The sequence below is a fragment of the Struthio camelus genome, chromosome 7, assembly GCF_040807025.1.
Source record: "Struthio camelus isolate bStrCam1 chromosome 7, bStrCam1.hap1, whole genome shotgun sequence".
NCBI lineage: Eukaryota > Metazoa > Chordata > Aves > Struthioniformes > Struthionidae > Struthio > Struthio camelus.
In genome coordinates, this window is record NC_090948.1 from 15,271,386 (window position 1) to 15,284,270 (window position 12,885).

General features: G+C 40.8%; 1 protein-coding gene across 5 annotated transcripts in view; it reads left to right on the forward strand.

Moving 5' to 3' along the window:
- Positions 1 to 12,885, forward strand: part of NT5C2 (5'-nucleotidase, cytosolic II) — a 62,271-nt gene that overhangs the window by 27,229 nt on the left and 22,157 nt on the right. For 3 of the 5 annotated variants that reach the window (XM_068949762.1, XM_068949761.1, XM_009665590.2), the window contains exon 3: positions 3,413 to 3,486. In XM_068949762.1, coding sequence (XP_068805863.1) covers positions 3,413 to 3,486 — 74 coding nt within the window. Of the gene's footprint in view, positions 1 to 1,586; positions 1,908 to 2,095; positions 2,242 to 3,412; positions 3,487 to 12,885 lie in introns of those variants that run through there. The other 2 variants (XM_009665593.2, XM_009665592.2) reach the window with 2 other exon arrangements.

Here is a 12,885-nt window from a genome sequence, read left to right on the forward strand (position 1 = left end):
CCCCTCGTGTTTAGAGGGGCACCATGTATGAGAGGTGTCTTCCTTTGTCAGGTTTTAAAATTGAGGTCCTGAGCACCTACGAAGTAACCGAGTATCTGGCTGGGCTGTCTCAAGATAAGTGAAATTAGTTCCAGTTTCTTTGCCACTGTTTAGTCTGCTGTTTAATCTGCTTTTGCGTATGCTAGTTTAAATTGATTAAAGTGTTTCTGGCTTCCTGTCCTGAACATGTTGTGTAATAGCCTTAGGTTGTTCTTTTATGTTTGCCCTGTTTCGCTCCAGGACCGGTGGGTGAAGTAATTCCCGTATCGATTCAGTTGGTAGGATGCCGTGAAATCTGCCAGGCCCTGTGGGCTGCTGGGGCGTGATTAGACCTTGCCACATACAGCTTCTAGGGCAAAGGCAATATTTATGAGTTGGTGGAGATAGAGAGCTCGTCACCAGCTGTTACCCGGCCAGGGCTGGTATAGTAATATCCATGCTTTAGTCATAAGACCTATTTTGGAATACAAAAATATGCTAATAGATGTTGTTCATTTCATTGCCTTTAGAAAACTTTTCCAGATCTTCAGTATCAACATGTGCTGGGGTTTTTTTTAGTCCCAGTATTCAGTTTGTTAATACCCGGAAAGAAAGCGATGAAAAAATATCAGAGGCTTGGAGATCTTTGCGTGGTTTTTGGTCAGTTTGGTGTCGTCGTCATCATCTAAACATAGGCACACTGGACTGGAAGGGATCTCTTTGGTCACAGCCCCCTTGTTTTTGCCTTTCACAGGCACTGTTGTATTACCCTTTTATAAGCACCTTCAGCTCAATCTTAAAAGTGCTGCTTGTTTTTTTGGTCCTCATTTGGGAAACTGTTCCCAAACGTTGCAATTCTGAAACGCTCCTCAGACTTCCCAGTATTTTAAAATTTCCCTTCCCGTTCGTGTCCTGTTCCAAAGGACAGTCATTCTGGGTGTTTTTCTCTGACGAAAACCTAGGCTCCAGGGTACAAGGCTAAAGGTGAGAACAAAATCAGTCCAACCACAGGTTGGACAAAAAATGTTGCTAGCGTCTCCCTGGGGTATATTATTCCTTCTTAAATCTCTCCGCTTTTAGAAACAAACTGCATAAACATTAGAGCAGAAGTCATCTGCATGCCAGTGTGCTTGAACCAGATAATAAATAGTGCTTCCTGGCATCAGCAGCAAGCGAACATAATCATCTTCGTTATACAAAGTATGAAACGGTGTCTAGTACCAAAAAGTGTTTTGCATTGGCTTCTTCCAAGTCAGAACTATCTAAATGTTAAAAGACAAACAACCACTGATTCAAACTGCGGATTCAGATAATTTGCTCCACCTACTCAAAACCAGCTATTTCAGGAGTGAAGTTTTAGTGATTTATGAACCCATCTCGTATTTCCAAGAGGAATTCTGTACTAGTTTACCGTTTCCCTCCCTCCCCCCCCCTCCGCCCCCCCATAATTTTGTCTTGTTTAGGTAATATATAATTCTACCAGAAAAGATAGTCATCTGTAACCTCTCCGGCCCCTTAGCGACAAGCCCCATTGTCAAAGGCAGGCAGTTTGCCAGGAAACTGTGACTCCCAGCGAGAGTGTGCAAGGTTAGGGGTAAAGTATACTATTGCCAGAGAAACTGTATTCCAAGTGGATTTGTGCGGAACAACAACGATATCCAGTGACTAGTTAAATTAGCCACAGATGTGTTTTCTATAACACCGTCCAAGAAGATATACAGTTCTCTAAGGCTCGGTTCAGACATAATGTGCTTCTGAAGTCAAATCAGATCCGAGCAAAATTGCATCTGTACTAGGAAAGCTTTTAAGGAATTGTGTAATATGATTCAGACAAGTAGATGAATCAGACTGCTGCAAACTATACAAGAAGCACATCGGTGAGAGATGAGGTAAGACTACTTGCATAGAAGTGTGATAGTTTGATGTTAGCAGTTTGCTGTTAAAATTTGAGCTTTGGCAGATTGGCACACGCAGTTAAACTGGCACGTTTTGCCAAGCCACCTGCCCAGAACGTGTGCTGGGAGGAGAATCTCAGAGTTTTCTCCAAGCTTTTCAGAATACATGAGTGCTTGTTTTTGCACTTACTGTCTCCGTTGCTTGTATCCCTCTCCCTGTGCCACTCCTCCGACGAGGAAGTCTTGCTGAGTTCAGTTTCTAAGAGGATAATTATTCTGCTGCGGGCAATAAGGTTGTTATATTTATGCAGAATCTTCACATGCCGAGGTGAGAGTACAGGTGAAGGCTCTGGGATTGTTGGCTTTTCTCACACATTTCTCAGCATTTTTTCATCTCAGCATGAGAACTTGAGCAATACTTGAGATTTCTGTCCGGGACCGGTGTGGTTGTGAAGCTCAGCTTCTGTCCCGCAGCTGAATTCTTGGTTTTGCCGCTTTGTAACTCTCATTCTTGGAGTTCAGATAAGACAAACGGCGGAGTCCGTTGAAAGTCCTGTTGAATTACAGATCTGCTATATGGTTTAAAGTTCTGGGGAAACATAAGCAGATTAGTTGCTCTAATGGTTGGGACAGGAAGCAAGAAAAGCTTGTATTCTCTGACCTATTTCTTTACCATGTTGTTAACTTGAACTAAATTGAATGTAGGGTATTAAAACGTTGTTATCAGAAAAGGCCTGAAGTATTCAGCTTAGATTCTCATTGCAATAAGCGTTAATATTAAAAGTGAATAAAAAATATCATTTTTGTGGAGGAGTTACAGGGGAGTTAAAAATAAAAATAACATTTTTCACAACAGAAATACCCTCTTCTTCTGGCTGCATATTTATCTCACTCTCTGTTTTCCAGAGCTATATAAAATGTTTATTAATGATATTGATGTAAATTTGGTAACCTGTCTTTTTAGATATGCTTTGAATTTCCAGATATAATTGCAAACGGGGTTAAAAGGCTGTTTATTAAAATGTTAAAGTTAAATGTTAATGAAAATTAAATGTTTGAAATGTTTATTCACGGAAATGTCATTTTCTTTTCCTTTCCTCGTTACCTCTTTTTAATGCTTTGTTTTAATCAAAAAAATTATATTGCTTCGCGTCCTCTGCTTCCAGATTCCCCTCACTTGAGCTCTGAATTCTGCTTCAGGAGATTTTGTACTTCTATTCTTAGGAATTTTTACAGGTCACATGCAGAGCCATGTGTTTGTGTGCATGCATGCGTGTGTTTCTTTAGACAGCATACCAATAATTAGAATAACCCTGCAAAGTCATGGCTTTGCTGCAGGAGTACTCATGGAAAAAAACGAAATATGCATCTTTCAGGTACCATCTGATTTGGACTTCAGATAGCCACACATCATGACAGCGAGCAGAACATGTTTATTCAAAAACATGATTATTTTGAAAATGCTCAAACCCATGACTTTATTTCTTTTCTCCTTACAGGGTCTTTGTAAACAGAAGTTTAGCCATGGAAAAGATAAAGTGCTTTGGTTTTGATATGGATTATACACTTGCTGGTGAGTATCTTCTTGATTTTTTTTTTGTCATTGGCTTAGTTCAGTATATTGCCTCTTGTTGAGAGAAAAGCAGTAATTGGTTGGGCTACTCCAGCTAGCAGGTGCTTCCTCTGTTCGCAAATATACCACCTGTTCATTGCACTTTCATTTTAGATGTTTCTTTTATATTTGTTATCTGGAAGCTGTGTTTGGCCACAAACCACAGTGCTCTAGGGCAATTTAAAATGATTACGAGTATCAAGGGGACCAAAGCTTAGTAGGTATAATTGCTTCCGTAGATTCCACTGTACTTGGAAATTGCCCCTGATGCATGCTTGGTTTTGAAAAACAAGGTGGTTTCCTTTTATCTTTGGTGCATATGGTAGACTAGACATCTACCCAGCAGGTAAAACCCCCTGCGTTCTAGGAGGGTCCACTATTTTTGAACAGATTTTTCTCGTTCTCAGTTCTCAGCTGACCACATCACTGACTCATTACTGAGAAGAAGCAAGGCAGAGGGAGTGTCTTGTGTCAGCTGAACAAGTTAATTTAGAAAGCTTTGCCAGTTCTTTATGGCAGATAGACTTTACAAGGTTGCATAAGACCTTTCAGTTTCATAAATTTTTTTGCACGACTTCTCCACCTTTCAAATACTAGACAGGCAAAGTCTTTGAGACTTTTTATGAAGGAAGGGTAAAGTTACAGTTCTCTGTATAATCATACTTACACGATGTTCTGTATTTTAAAGAAGGAAAAGATAAAAAGCCCACTTCCACTTCCCTGGGTTATATTATCACAGAACGTACAGGCTGTAGCTGACGGTGCCATGTACGTTTCTGCCTTCTTTCGCACTACCACTTCCAAGGCCATGGATAAAAAGTTTCTATCACTCTTGATATTTCAGTTTAGAATTGTGAATAAAAACTGAGAAATGTGAAGTGAACTATCAGGGTCTCCTAATAATAGGATAAGGTGGCGTGTCGGGTATGATCATCTTCGTTACTGTGTCTACTTAAAAAGAAAGGGGAGGTTAAAAAGAAAGGGGAGGTGAGTAACATGGCTAAGGACAGCGTGAGGGGTCAAAGAAGCAGGGGTCAGTGGTTAAGCAAAGGTCAGAAAAATTTCCATGTGCTCATGGTTCAACAAGCAGTTTTGGAGGCTGCGGAAGGGTAGTTACAGTTTATATTTACATCACTTGCTTTTGTTCTTTTAAGCAGTTATTGATGAGGCATTAGTTATATATAAATGCTTTGGTTATTCACCGCCTTATTTATATATCCGCTTAAAGTTCCCGCCACTTTTAAAATCATTAACTGTATCGCTGTCAATCTGTGCTCGGTCTAACTGCAGGCACGTGTTTTAAGTATTTGTGTTTCCCAGCTGTGACAGCCTTGTGGCAATGCTTTTAAGGAGTGCAAAACAGTTGTTCAGGAACGCATGCTTTAAAAAAAAAAAAAAAAAAAAAAAAAAAGATGTGGGTTTCACTTCTGTAACAGAAAAACAGCTTACGTGACTTTTGCAAACTGGCGGCATTTCCAGGGACTCAGATGATCCCCGTGGGGCTGGCGTGGAACATGAAGCATGTTGCTAACGTTTGCCCTGACAGAAGGAGACTTTCAGCGCTATTCTCACTCCTCCGACTGTTCATTTTACTCAAGTGTTACTTGCTCCTGTAAACACAGAGCAAACGTGTTGTTATCCACAAAATGATGCTTGGTTTGATGAGAGGAAAAAATGTAAATTTTCAAGCATCCTAAAAAAAATTCTCATGATCATGGAAACCTGGAGCTACTGAGGGTAGAAGATCACAATAATTCAGTTAAATAGGCAACGTCAGTACATTCGGGGGGTTGAACGACGGGGTATGGTGCAGCAAAAAAAAAGAGACGTAGTCTGAACAGGAGACTGGAAACCTGGTCCAGCTTTGGGCAAGCTGCTGTCCTGTGACTTCTGCAATGGTGCAACAGAGATAATACTGACAGATCATTTTTCAGGGAGATATGAGAATGCAAATAGGTTGCAAAACCTTTTTCAAATTAAAAACATTCTGCCTGGAAAATAATACTTTCCTTTTTTGAATCAGCTAGAAAACTAGCATACAATCACCTGTTTGTCTTGTTAGGTTTTAGGGTCCTCCTTTCTTCCCCGAGCAGATGTTTTTTGTTTGACCATTATTTGCTATATTCAATGAAATTCATCATCTTAACTGTGGCACACAAATAAAATTAGTTTTTTACTGCAAGGACTTTAAGGATGGCAATGTTGAAATGTGATTATATTTAACCAATTGGAAATGATAATGGAGAAGTGGGCAAATGAAGTATTATATTAATAATGTCATAGTGCATTCATTAGATGCTGACATGTGTTCTGTCCGGGCAAGTAATTCCTTACACACTCCTTCACATGGACCTACTTACTGTCTAGATTAAAAAAAAAAAAATGTAAAAAGCTAGTTTAGCTGTAATTTAACATCTGGAAAGGACATCTGCACACCAGATGATGTATGGTGAGCGGATTCCTTCTGAAAGCTCTTCAGGATTTGTGTAGGGAAATAAGTAGACCAAGGAAGAAGAATAGAAGCACATCTAGCATCATCAGTTTGTCATCTAGTTTTCGGCATTTGTACTTTCAGCTTTTGCAAAGTTACTTTGATATAATTTAAAGTTGTTTAAAAATATCCTAGGCACCATCCTCATATTAAATGAAATGAAGGCAGTCAGAGCCATTAGCCTTGCCTAAAACGCAGACTCCTTTCCCCACTCTCTGTCATGAACTTTCACGTCACAAATAAACTGATGATGTTTATCCCATGGCTGACAGTCAGACACTTTGACAGCTCAGGAGCAGAACGATTATTTTGGAACACCCTGAGTTATCCATCTTGCAAAGAGGAGGCAGCAGTGTCAGTGAAAGAAAGAGCGTCATCACTCCACTCTTTCTTCTTCCCAAATCAGTGGCCGCTGGCAGCACCAAAAAATCTTACTTAGGAGGTGACTCAGTACCAGAGAAGCCAGAATCAGTTGATTCATTTTGAACATTAGAAACCTGAGGCAGTTTTGGTTTTGTACTTTATGAGTTTAAGGACGTAAACCTACTCAGCATAACACTGTTGTCTGTCTAGAATAAGCTAATCTTGGTAGGTAGGGATGTGGCATTTCCATTTGAAAGTATATTGTCGCAGCCACTACAATCGTGTTCTACTACGAGCACGGTTGCATGACTGAGAATGTCAGCCTGGCAGCTGACAGCAGTTACCATATCAGCGTGTTACATCGTACATAAAAATATGATTCCAGCCATGTATTTTATAGAGCAGAAGTTCTTAGCCTTATTAAATTAAAAGACCACCTAAATAAAAGTTCATGGCCATCAGCTTGTTTGCTGTCAAGTCAATGTTGGCTTAAACTTTGAATTCTTGTTAATAACTTTTCTGTCCTCTCATTGTTTGTCTCTCCTCGCATAGAGTTGAGAAACACTGTTCGTTGGGCAAATAAGGCCTTTTTTATTCTTAAAGAAAGGAGCATAAAGGTTTTAGCCTTCGCTTCTGAGAAATTACGTTCAGTGAGCCCCATGAAACTGTATTTGTTGTCCTTATTCTTCCTCTGAATTTTTAGCTACTGTGGTTACAGCTAGAATTAAATTGGCTGCTAGGAGCTCAAAATGGAATGAAAGCAAATTAAAATAACTCTAGCAGGTTTTACATCCCTCTCTTTCCCATCAAGGCTTACTGTTGCATCCTCATGGGGTGAACGAGGGCTCCTACATAAATGGAAACTCCCAAGTCTCCGTAGGTTTATGTGCTAGATAAACTAACGGTAGGAGCTAAGAGATCAGTGTTGGATATCAAGCTGTCTGTCCCCTTTTCAGTCTGTTTGGTTTTCTTTCTATTGATGAATCATACATATATAAAAGGATATTTCTTTTAAGGTAGATATTATTGGCAGGAAAGATGACGATGCAGGAACCACAGAGTTTTACTGTGGCTTGTATGCATAGCTGTAGATAAATAGCTGCTGCTTAAAATCTTGGAGGGCTTGACGCAAGCAAGCGTCATCAGCTATTTCAGCCTTTGCTGTTAGTATAGAGGTTAAGGCAAGTTTCTGCGATGTTATGCAGTCGTTGGCCCAGCAGTCACTAGTTCTCTGCTCCCGACCTTTTCTGCCTCAGCAGGGGAATGAGGCCTGTGCGTCTGAGCTGCAGGGTTCCCTTTCTTCTTGGAAAGGAGGCAGCGTCCCACCAGCATCAGGATCTGCAAATAGCTGTCAAGGGCTGCCGTTCGGTGTCAGGCGCAGAGCTAAGGATTTTGGAAAATTTGTTGGCATCTCTCTCTAATTAGAGAGATTTGAGGGTCCTTTTGTAGTGCATTCTTGTCTGATAAATTGTAGTTTCTTTTATTATCTGAATGATTCATCCTTGCTTTTTCATCCTGACTGACTAGAAGACCAGCACTCAGTCATAATTCTGGCCTGCCCTCCTATTTTGCTGGTACTGTCAAAACTGCCCATACTAAGGAAGATGATGTTGGTAATCTCAAAGATTCACAGCCTTTTCTGCGTTGTGTTTACACACACAGATCGAAGGCACAGATAAAAGTACGTCAGTAGAGAGTCCTTACTGCGACACCTACCCGAGTCGAGGAGTTGGTGAGGCCCTTTGGAAATGCAGCTGAGAGAGATCAGTTTCAGACAGGATTTTATTTGGCTGCTTCCTTCTCAGGCTGAGCTAAACTTCTAATGAGCAGTATTAATTATTAGGTCTGGGTCCAAGTAATGCAGAAGGCCTTGGCATCACTAGGTCTTAAATGGGACGGGTTGCACAACAAGGTTATGGATATATGTCGCTTGACAGCAACAGGGCTAAAGCAGTGAGGTTTTTAAACTGGCTGTAATTTCACACCAGGCCATTGGCAGATGGAGAGGGAATTAGTAAGACTTGCATACTCAATTGTTCTTAAAAAGATTCCTCAGTGACTACTTTCCTTCTCCAAAAGTTACAGTCTTGTTGAAAGTTTTATCTTTTCTCTCTCTGAGGTAGATGAGACATAATATCAGTAGGCAGGATGCTTTCATTTGGGAGGCAGTCCCTATACTTAAACCATTGCTGTCTCCATGTCATCCAGAAAGCAAAAATAAAACCATCTCATTAGCTGCTGAAAACGGTTTTGATAAAAAAGGGGGAAATAGGATTTTAAAATTACTATTTTTATTATGGGCAAAAATGATTAATACAGCATAATCTAATTGGAATATAGTCTGTGTCCTGAAAACACTGCGAACAATGCTAAGATTTGGTGCAGTGCAAAGATTTTATTGCAGAATTGCAAGTCATTGTTCGCGGCTGCCTTTCCCAGCAAGATGCATAAACGGGATTTGCCCCTTCCTCAAGTAGGTGTTAGTGTCTAAGCTGTCCATGCAGTTTGGGAGAGAGGAAAATTTTACACACCCGCATCTTATTTTTGAAACATTTTTCTTGGCGTGTTGACTGTGGAAAAATCCGCTCAAACAAAAGGTAGAATTGGCTTGTTGCTGCATGTGATCTGGAGAAACGGTGGCAGCTGAACTGAGAACTGTTTCTTCAATTGATCTGGTAGTTTTATTTTAGTCAAGTTATATATCAGTCTCCATGCTTCAATTTCCACAACTAAGAAATGGGACTAGTGAATTTGTACCTTGCATAAAATCTTCTGGAATATATAGAAAAAACCAAAATATAAAGCTGGGAGTTTAATACAAGGAAAATTGAACTGAATACTTAAAAGCTTCTGTGCTTGTAATGTGAGCCACTGCAAAGCAATATTGTGCTTTTATTTTAAGTACAGTTATTGTGTATTTATTGGTAGTGGGTTCAGATGCGAATATTCTAACAAGGCTCTCCAACTTAGATTGAGGATTTGTCTTTAATTTCATCATGACGTAAGGACCACAGACTTTGAAGCTGCTTTGAGGTGATGCTAAGCAGTCCTATTTCTTTTTTATGTCTCGGGAAAACATAATTCTTTATGTCATATAGAAATTGTATGGCTATAGGAAGAACCGAGAGAGGAACTGATGGATTTGACAACGGTAGCCTTCAAAATGTCCTAGCAGAAAATCAGAGCAGCTTTGTGTGTTGCACATCTGCTGTCTGCATGTTCACATTTTTACGTTTCAAGTTTAACAGGTGCAGATTTTGCAGATTTCTGACCTATGTAGCCACCGATGCTCTAAAACTAAAGGCAGACGGGGAGGTTAAGCTGTTCCTAGTATGTTTTGAGCGAGATGTTTTTTCAAATACTAGCGCAGTGCTACGATAGCTGTTGTCCCTGTTGCCTTTATGCTGCTGCTCTGAGGAGTTTGACCATTTAAAGCTGTGCAATGCAGTAAGCCGAGGCCTGGAGCTGTGGGTTCTCACGTGCTGGCATTGAGAATGAGGAGTGGAAAAAGCATGTGTTGCTCGTTCTGTCCCAGTAAATCACCGACTGACAAACTGCTGATCTGCCGTCCGCAGATTCTTGAAGAACTGGAGCGTTAGACAGAAGCTGTTGGAAGAACAAGTCTTCACAGAGTCTAAGGAAGGTCTGAAAAGCTGCAATGCTCTGCTCTCTTGCTCTCGATAAAGTGAGAATAACACGTCAGCAGGCTGTTAATATACCAACAGCCAGTTCTTGTATTTGCCAGACTGATAGAAATATGATGGTATTTTTCACTCCAGTAGACCCCCTTATCTAGTGATCTTAATACCACAGTACAAGTGCTCTTAAGTTACAAATACCCCTGTGTTGGTGGTAGATTGCTCTGTAGGAGGAACCAAAGCTGGGCATTCAGAAGGCTTTAACTCTTAGACCGCGTGTGTGCTATTGCTCTGTGAATGCCTTCTTTTAGCACGCGACCTAACAAGTTGTGTATGTGGCTTATTAACAGCATGGGCATTTGCGCTACGCATACGCCCAGGCGCACGCTGTTTAACAAATGAAACTTGCTTTTGAGGATCAGTGTCCGTAAGTGAACAGCATACGGGCAGGCAATGAATCTGGCTGAGCCAGGAGGAGAGCGGAGAACTCCTGACTTGATGCCTTCTGCGCTAACTGCTACACAGTTTTTTCCCTCCTGCTTTAAAGATCGCATATCCAAAGGGAAAGTGAACAATGTTGAGAAATAGAAACAATATGGAGAGAAAGAACAAACTGGGTCTGTTTGGATGCTAATATACCTGAATAATGCCTTAAGGTGAAGGTTATAAATGGCAACTATATCTTAAAGGTATTTCCTTTATTCTCTCTAGATACTACCAAATTCTGTTTGAACGTGAAGTTCCGTGCAACTATTTCTTCCCTGTGTGCTAAACTCTTTATTGAAGAACTAAGCCCATATTTTGGCACAGTAGTTTGTTTCCATGGAAATACAGGGATATTTCCAGTATGGGATTATGACTCCCACTGGGCTATTTCTGAGAGGTGAATTGTGAAGGCCACTTGTTAAGCACACAAAAAAAAAATTTCTTGTGTCAATGAAATCATAAAAAAATGCTTATAGAAGAGCAGGTGACTATGTAGTCATCTTCTTTAAAATACTGTTGCAGGGCAAAGGCACGTTATGCCAACTATTAAAACGGACAAACCAACGTTTCCTTAAAATGCGGAGTCCATCCGAATCACTTCTTTCGGCGTGCAAAATCTGACCTCGTTGCTGTTGTTGTTACCTCAAGCCATGCATTTTTATTTAGTAGGAGAAATCTTTCCAATGTTAAGCACTGTTTTGCCAGCCGCTGACTCTGAGGCATATCCAAACAGCCCAAATCGCTGTTACATTGAAGGCAAACAAAGTGCAGCAGCAGACAGCTAAAAATATCTAGAATTTACCAATGAGAGCACTAATAAGCCTGCTTTGGGAAGAGTCAAAGCTGATGATACTTGACAACACTTTTTTTAGTGTTAAACAAGTAGAAATGCTGTGCTAAAAACAGCCTAGAGTGTAGACATCCAGCAATGCAGAGCCAAGCTGAATGTCCAGTGCTGTGTCAGTCCTTGAAGCAACAACAAATCCTGCCCTTTACAGATCCTTTTAGCATGCGGAGTAGGAGAATTAGAGCTGATATGGTTCCAGGTTAGAGGCTTTAGAGCTGAAAGCTGTGCTGTGCACTTGGGGATGTTTGCAGGAGCGTTAGAGGCAAGGAATTTTCCATTGCTCTTAGGCTGCAGAGTGGGCGCGTAGCCGCTTTGCGGGCCCTGCTGCAGTTGAGCACTGCAGAGTCTGTCGTCTTCTGCATAGGTATGTGCTGGTCACCACCAGGAAACCTGCTCCTTGCCGCTATGAAGCACTGGCAGAAAAAGGTGCTGGGGAGCCCCTGAAGCTCAGATATACAGGGTCCAAAAGATTTAACCCTCCGATAATTATTCACTCTTACCTTGCTTCCTGCTATCAAAGCTACTGTCGAAAACATGTGTAGCTGTAAGAGGCTTAGTGCAAGATCTGGCTGTTCATGCACTGCAGAGCAGCTAGTGTGTTCAGCATTTGAAAATGTCCGGGGACGCACCTGAAGGTTTGGTCAAGGTCCTGTTTGCAGATCACTACAAACACCTGATTTCTAATGAAATAGGAAAGGTGCAATTAAGCATTGAAGTGTGTTTAAAGCTGAGCTTTCTCTTACTGCACAGACAGTTCTGTCTTTGAAAAGGTTTCATTGGATAAAAGAAGAAAAACTACGGTCAGTACCACAGCAATTTCTTCTCATTTCAGAATCAAAAAGTGAGTGAATTCAATGGGACAAAACATGCTGTTGTTACCCATTTTGTTTGTTCAGTGTTATAAAAACTCAATTTAAATATAGGCTGACGTATTACAACTCTGCTTTGCATAACACAATACATTTTATTTATGGTCCAGTGGTTAAAATCGAAGAGCAAGAGTCAAGAAGACTAGGCTCTATTTCTGGCTATTTTTCAACTTGTTTTGACTGTAGACAAATCCTTTATGGTCACCGTTCAGCAAAGTTGATAAACAATCAGCAATTCAGTGATTCACCACACTCCTAATTTTAAACATACGAGTTGTCCCATGGGTTTCATTTGGGCTGTGCTTGTAGTTACAATCAGGCACATTTACTACTTGGTAAATTGAAGCCCTATATCCAACTTCTCAGAATAAGGACCGGAGTTTGTTCTTAGGCACTGAGGCCCCAGGTCAGTACGGCACAAATATATGTGACTCCTTTTCCTTGAACCCAGTGAGACGCAGAGGTAGGCACGTGCTTACAGGCTGGGCTGGGCAAAGATTATTGAAACTAGTGCCGTACGCAGCCAGGGCTTTAAAAGGAGTATCCTGATTTCCAAAGGTTTAGAACATCATGTAGCTTCTGTAGGACCCATGAATGCTTGGTGCTTCTTAAAATCTAGCCTCCATGGGAGCCTAAAGGTAGATTGATGTGAACCTCATTTTTCGC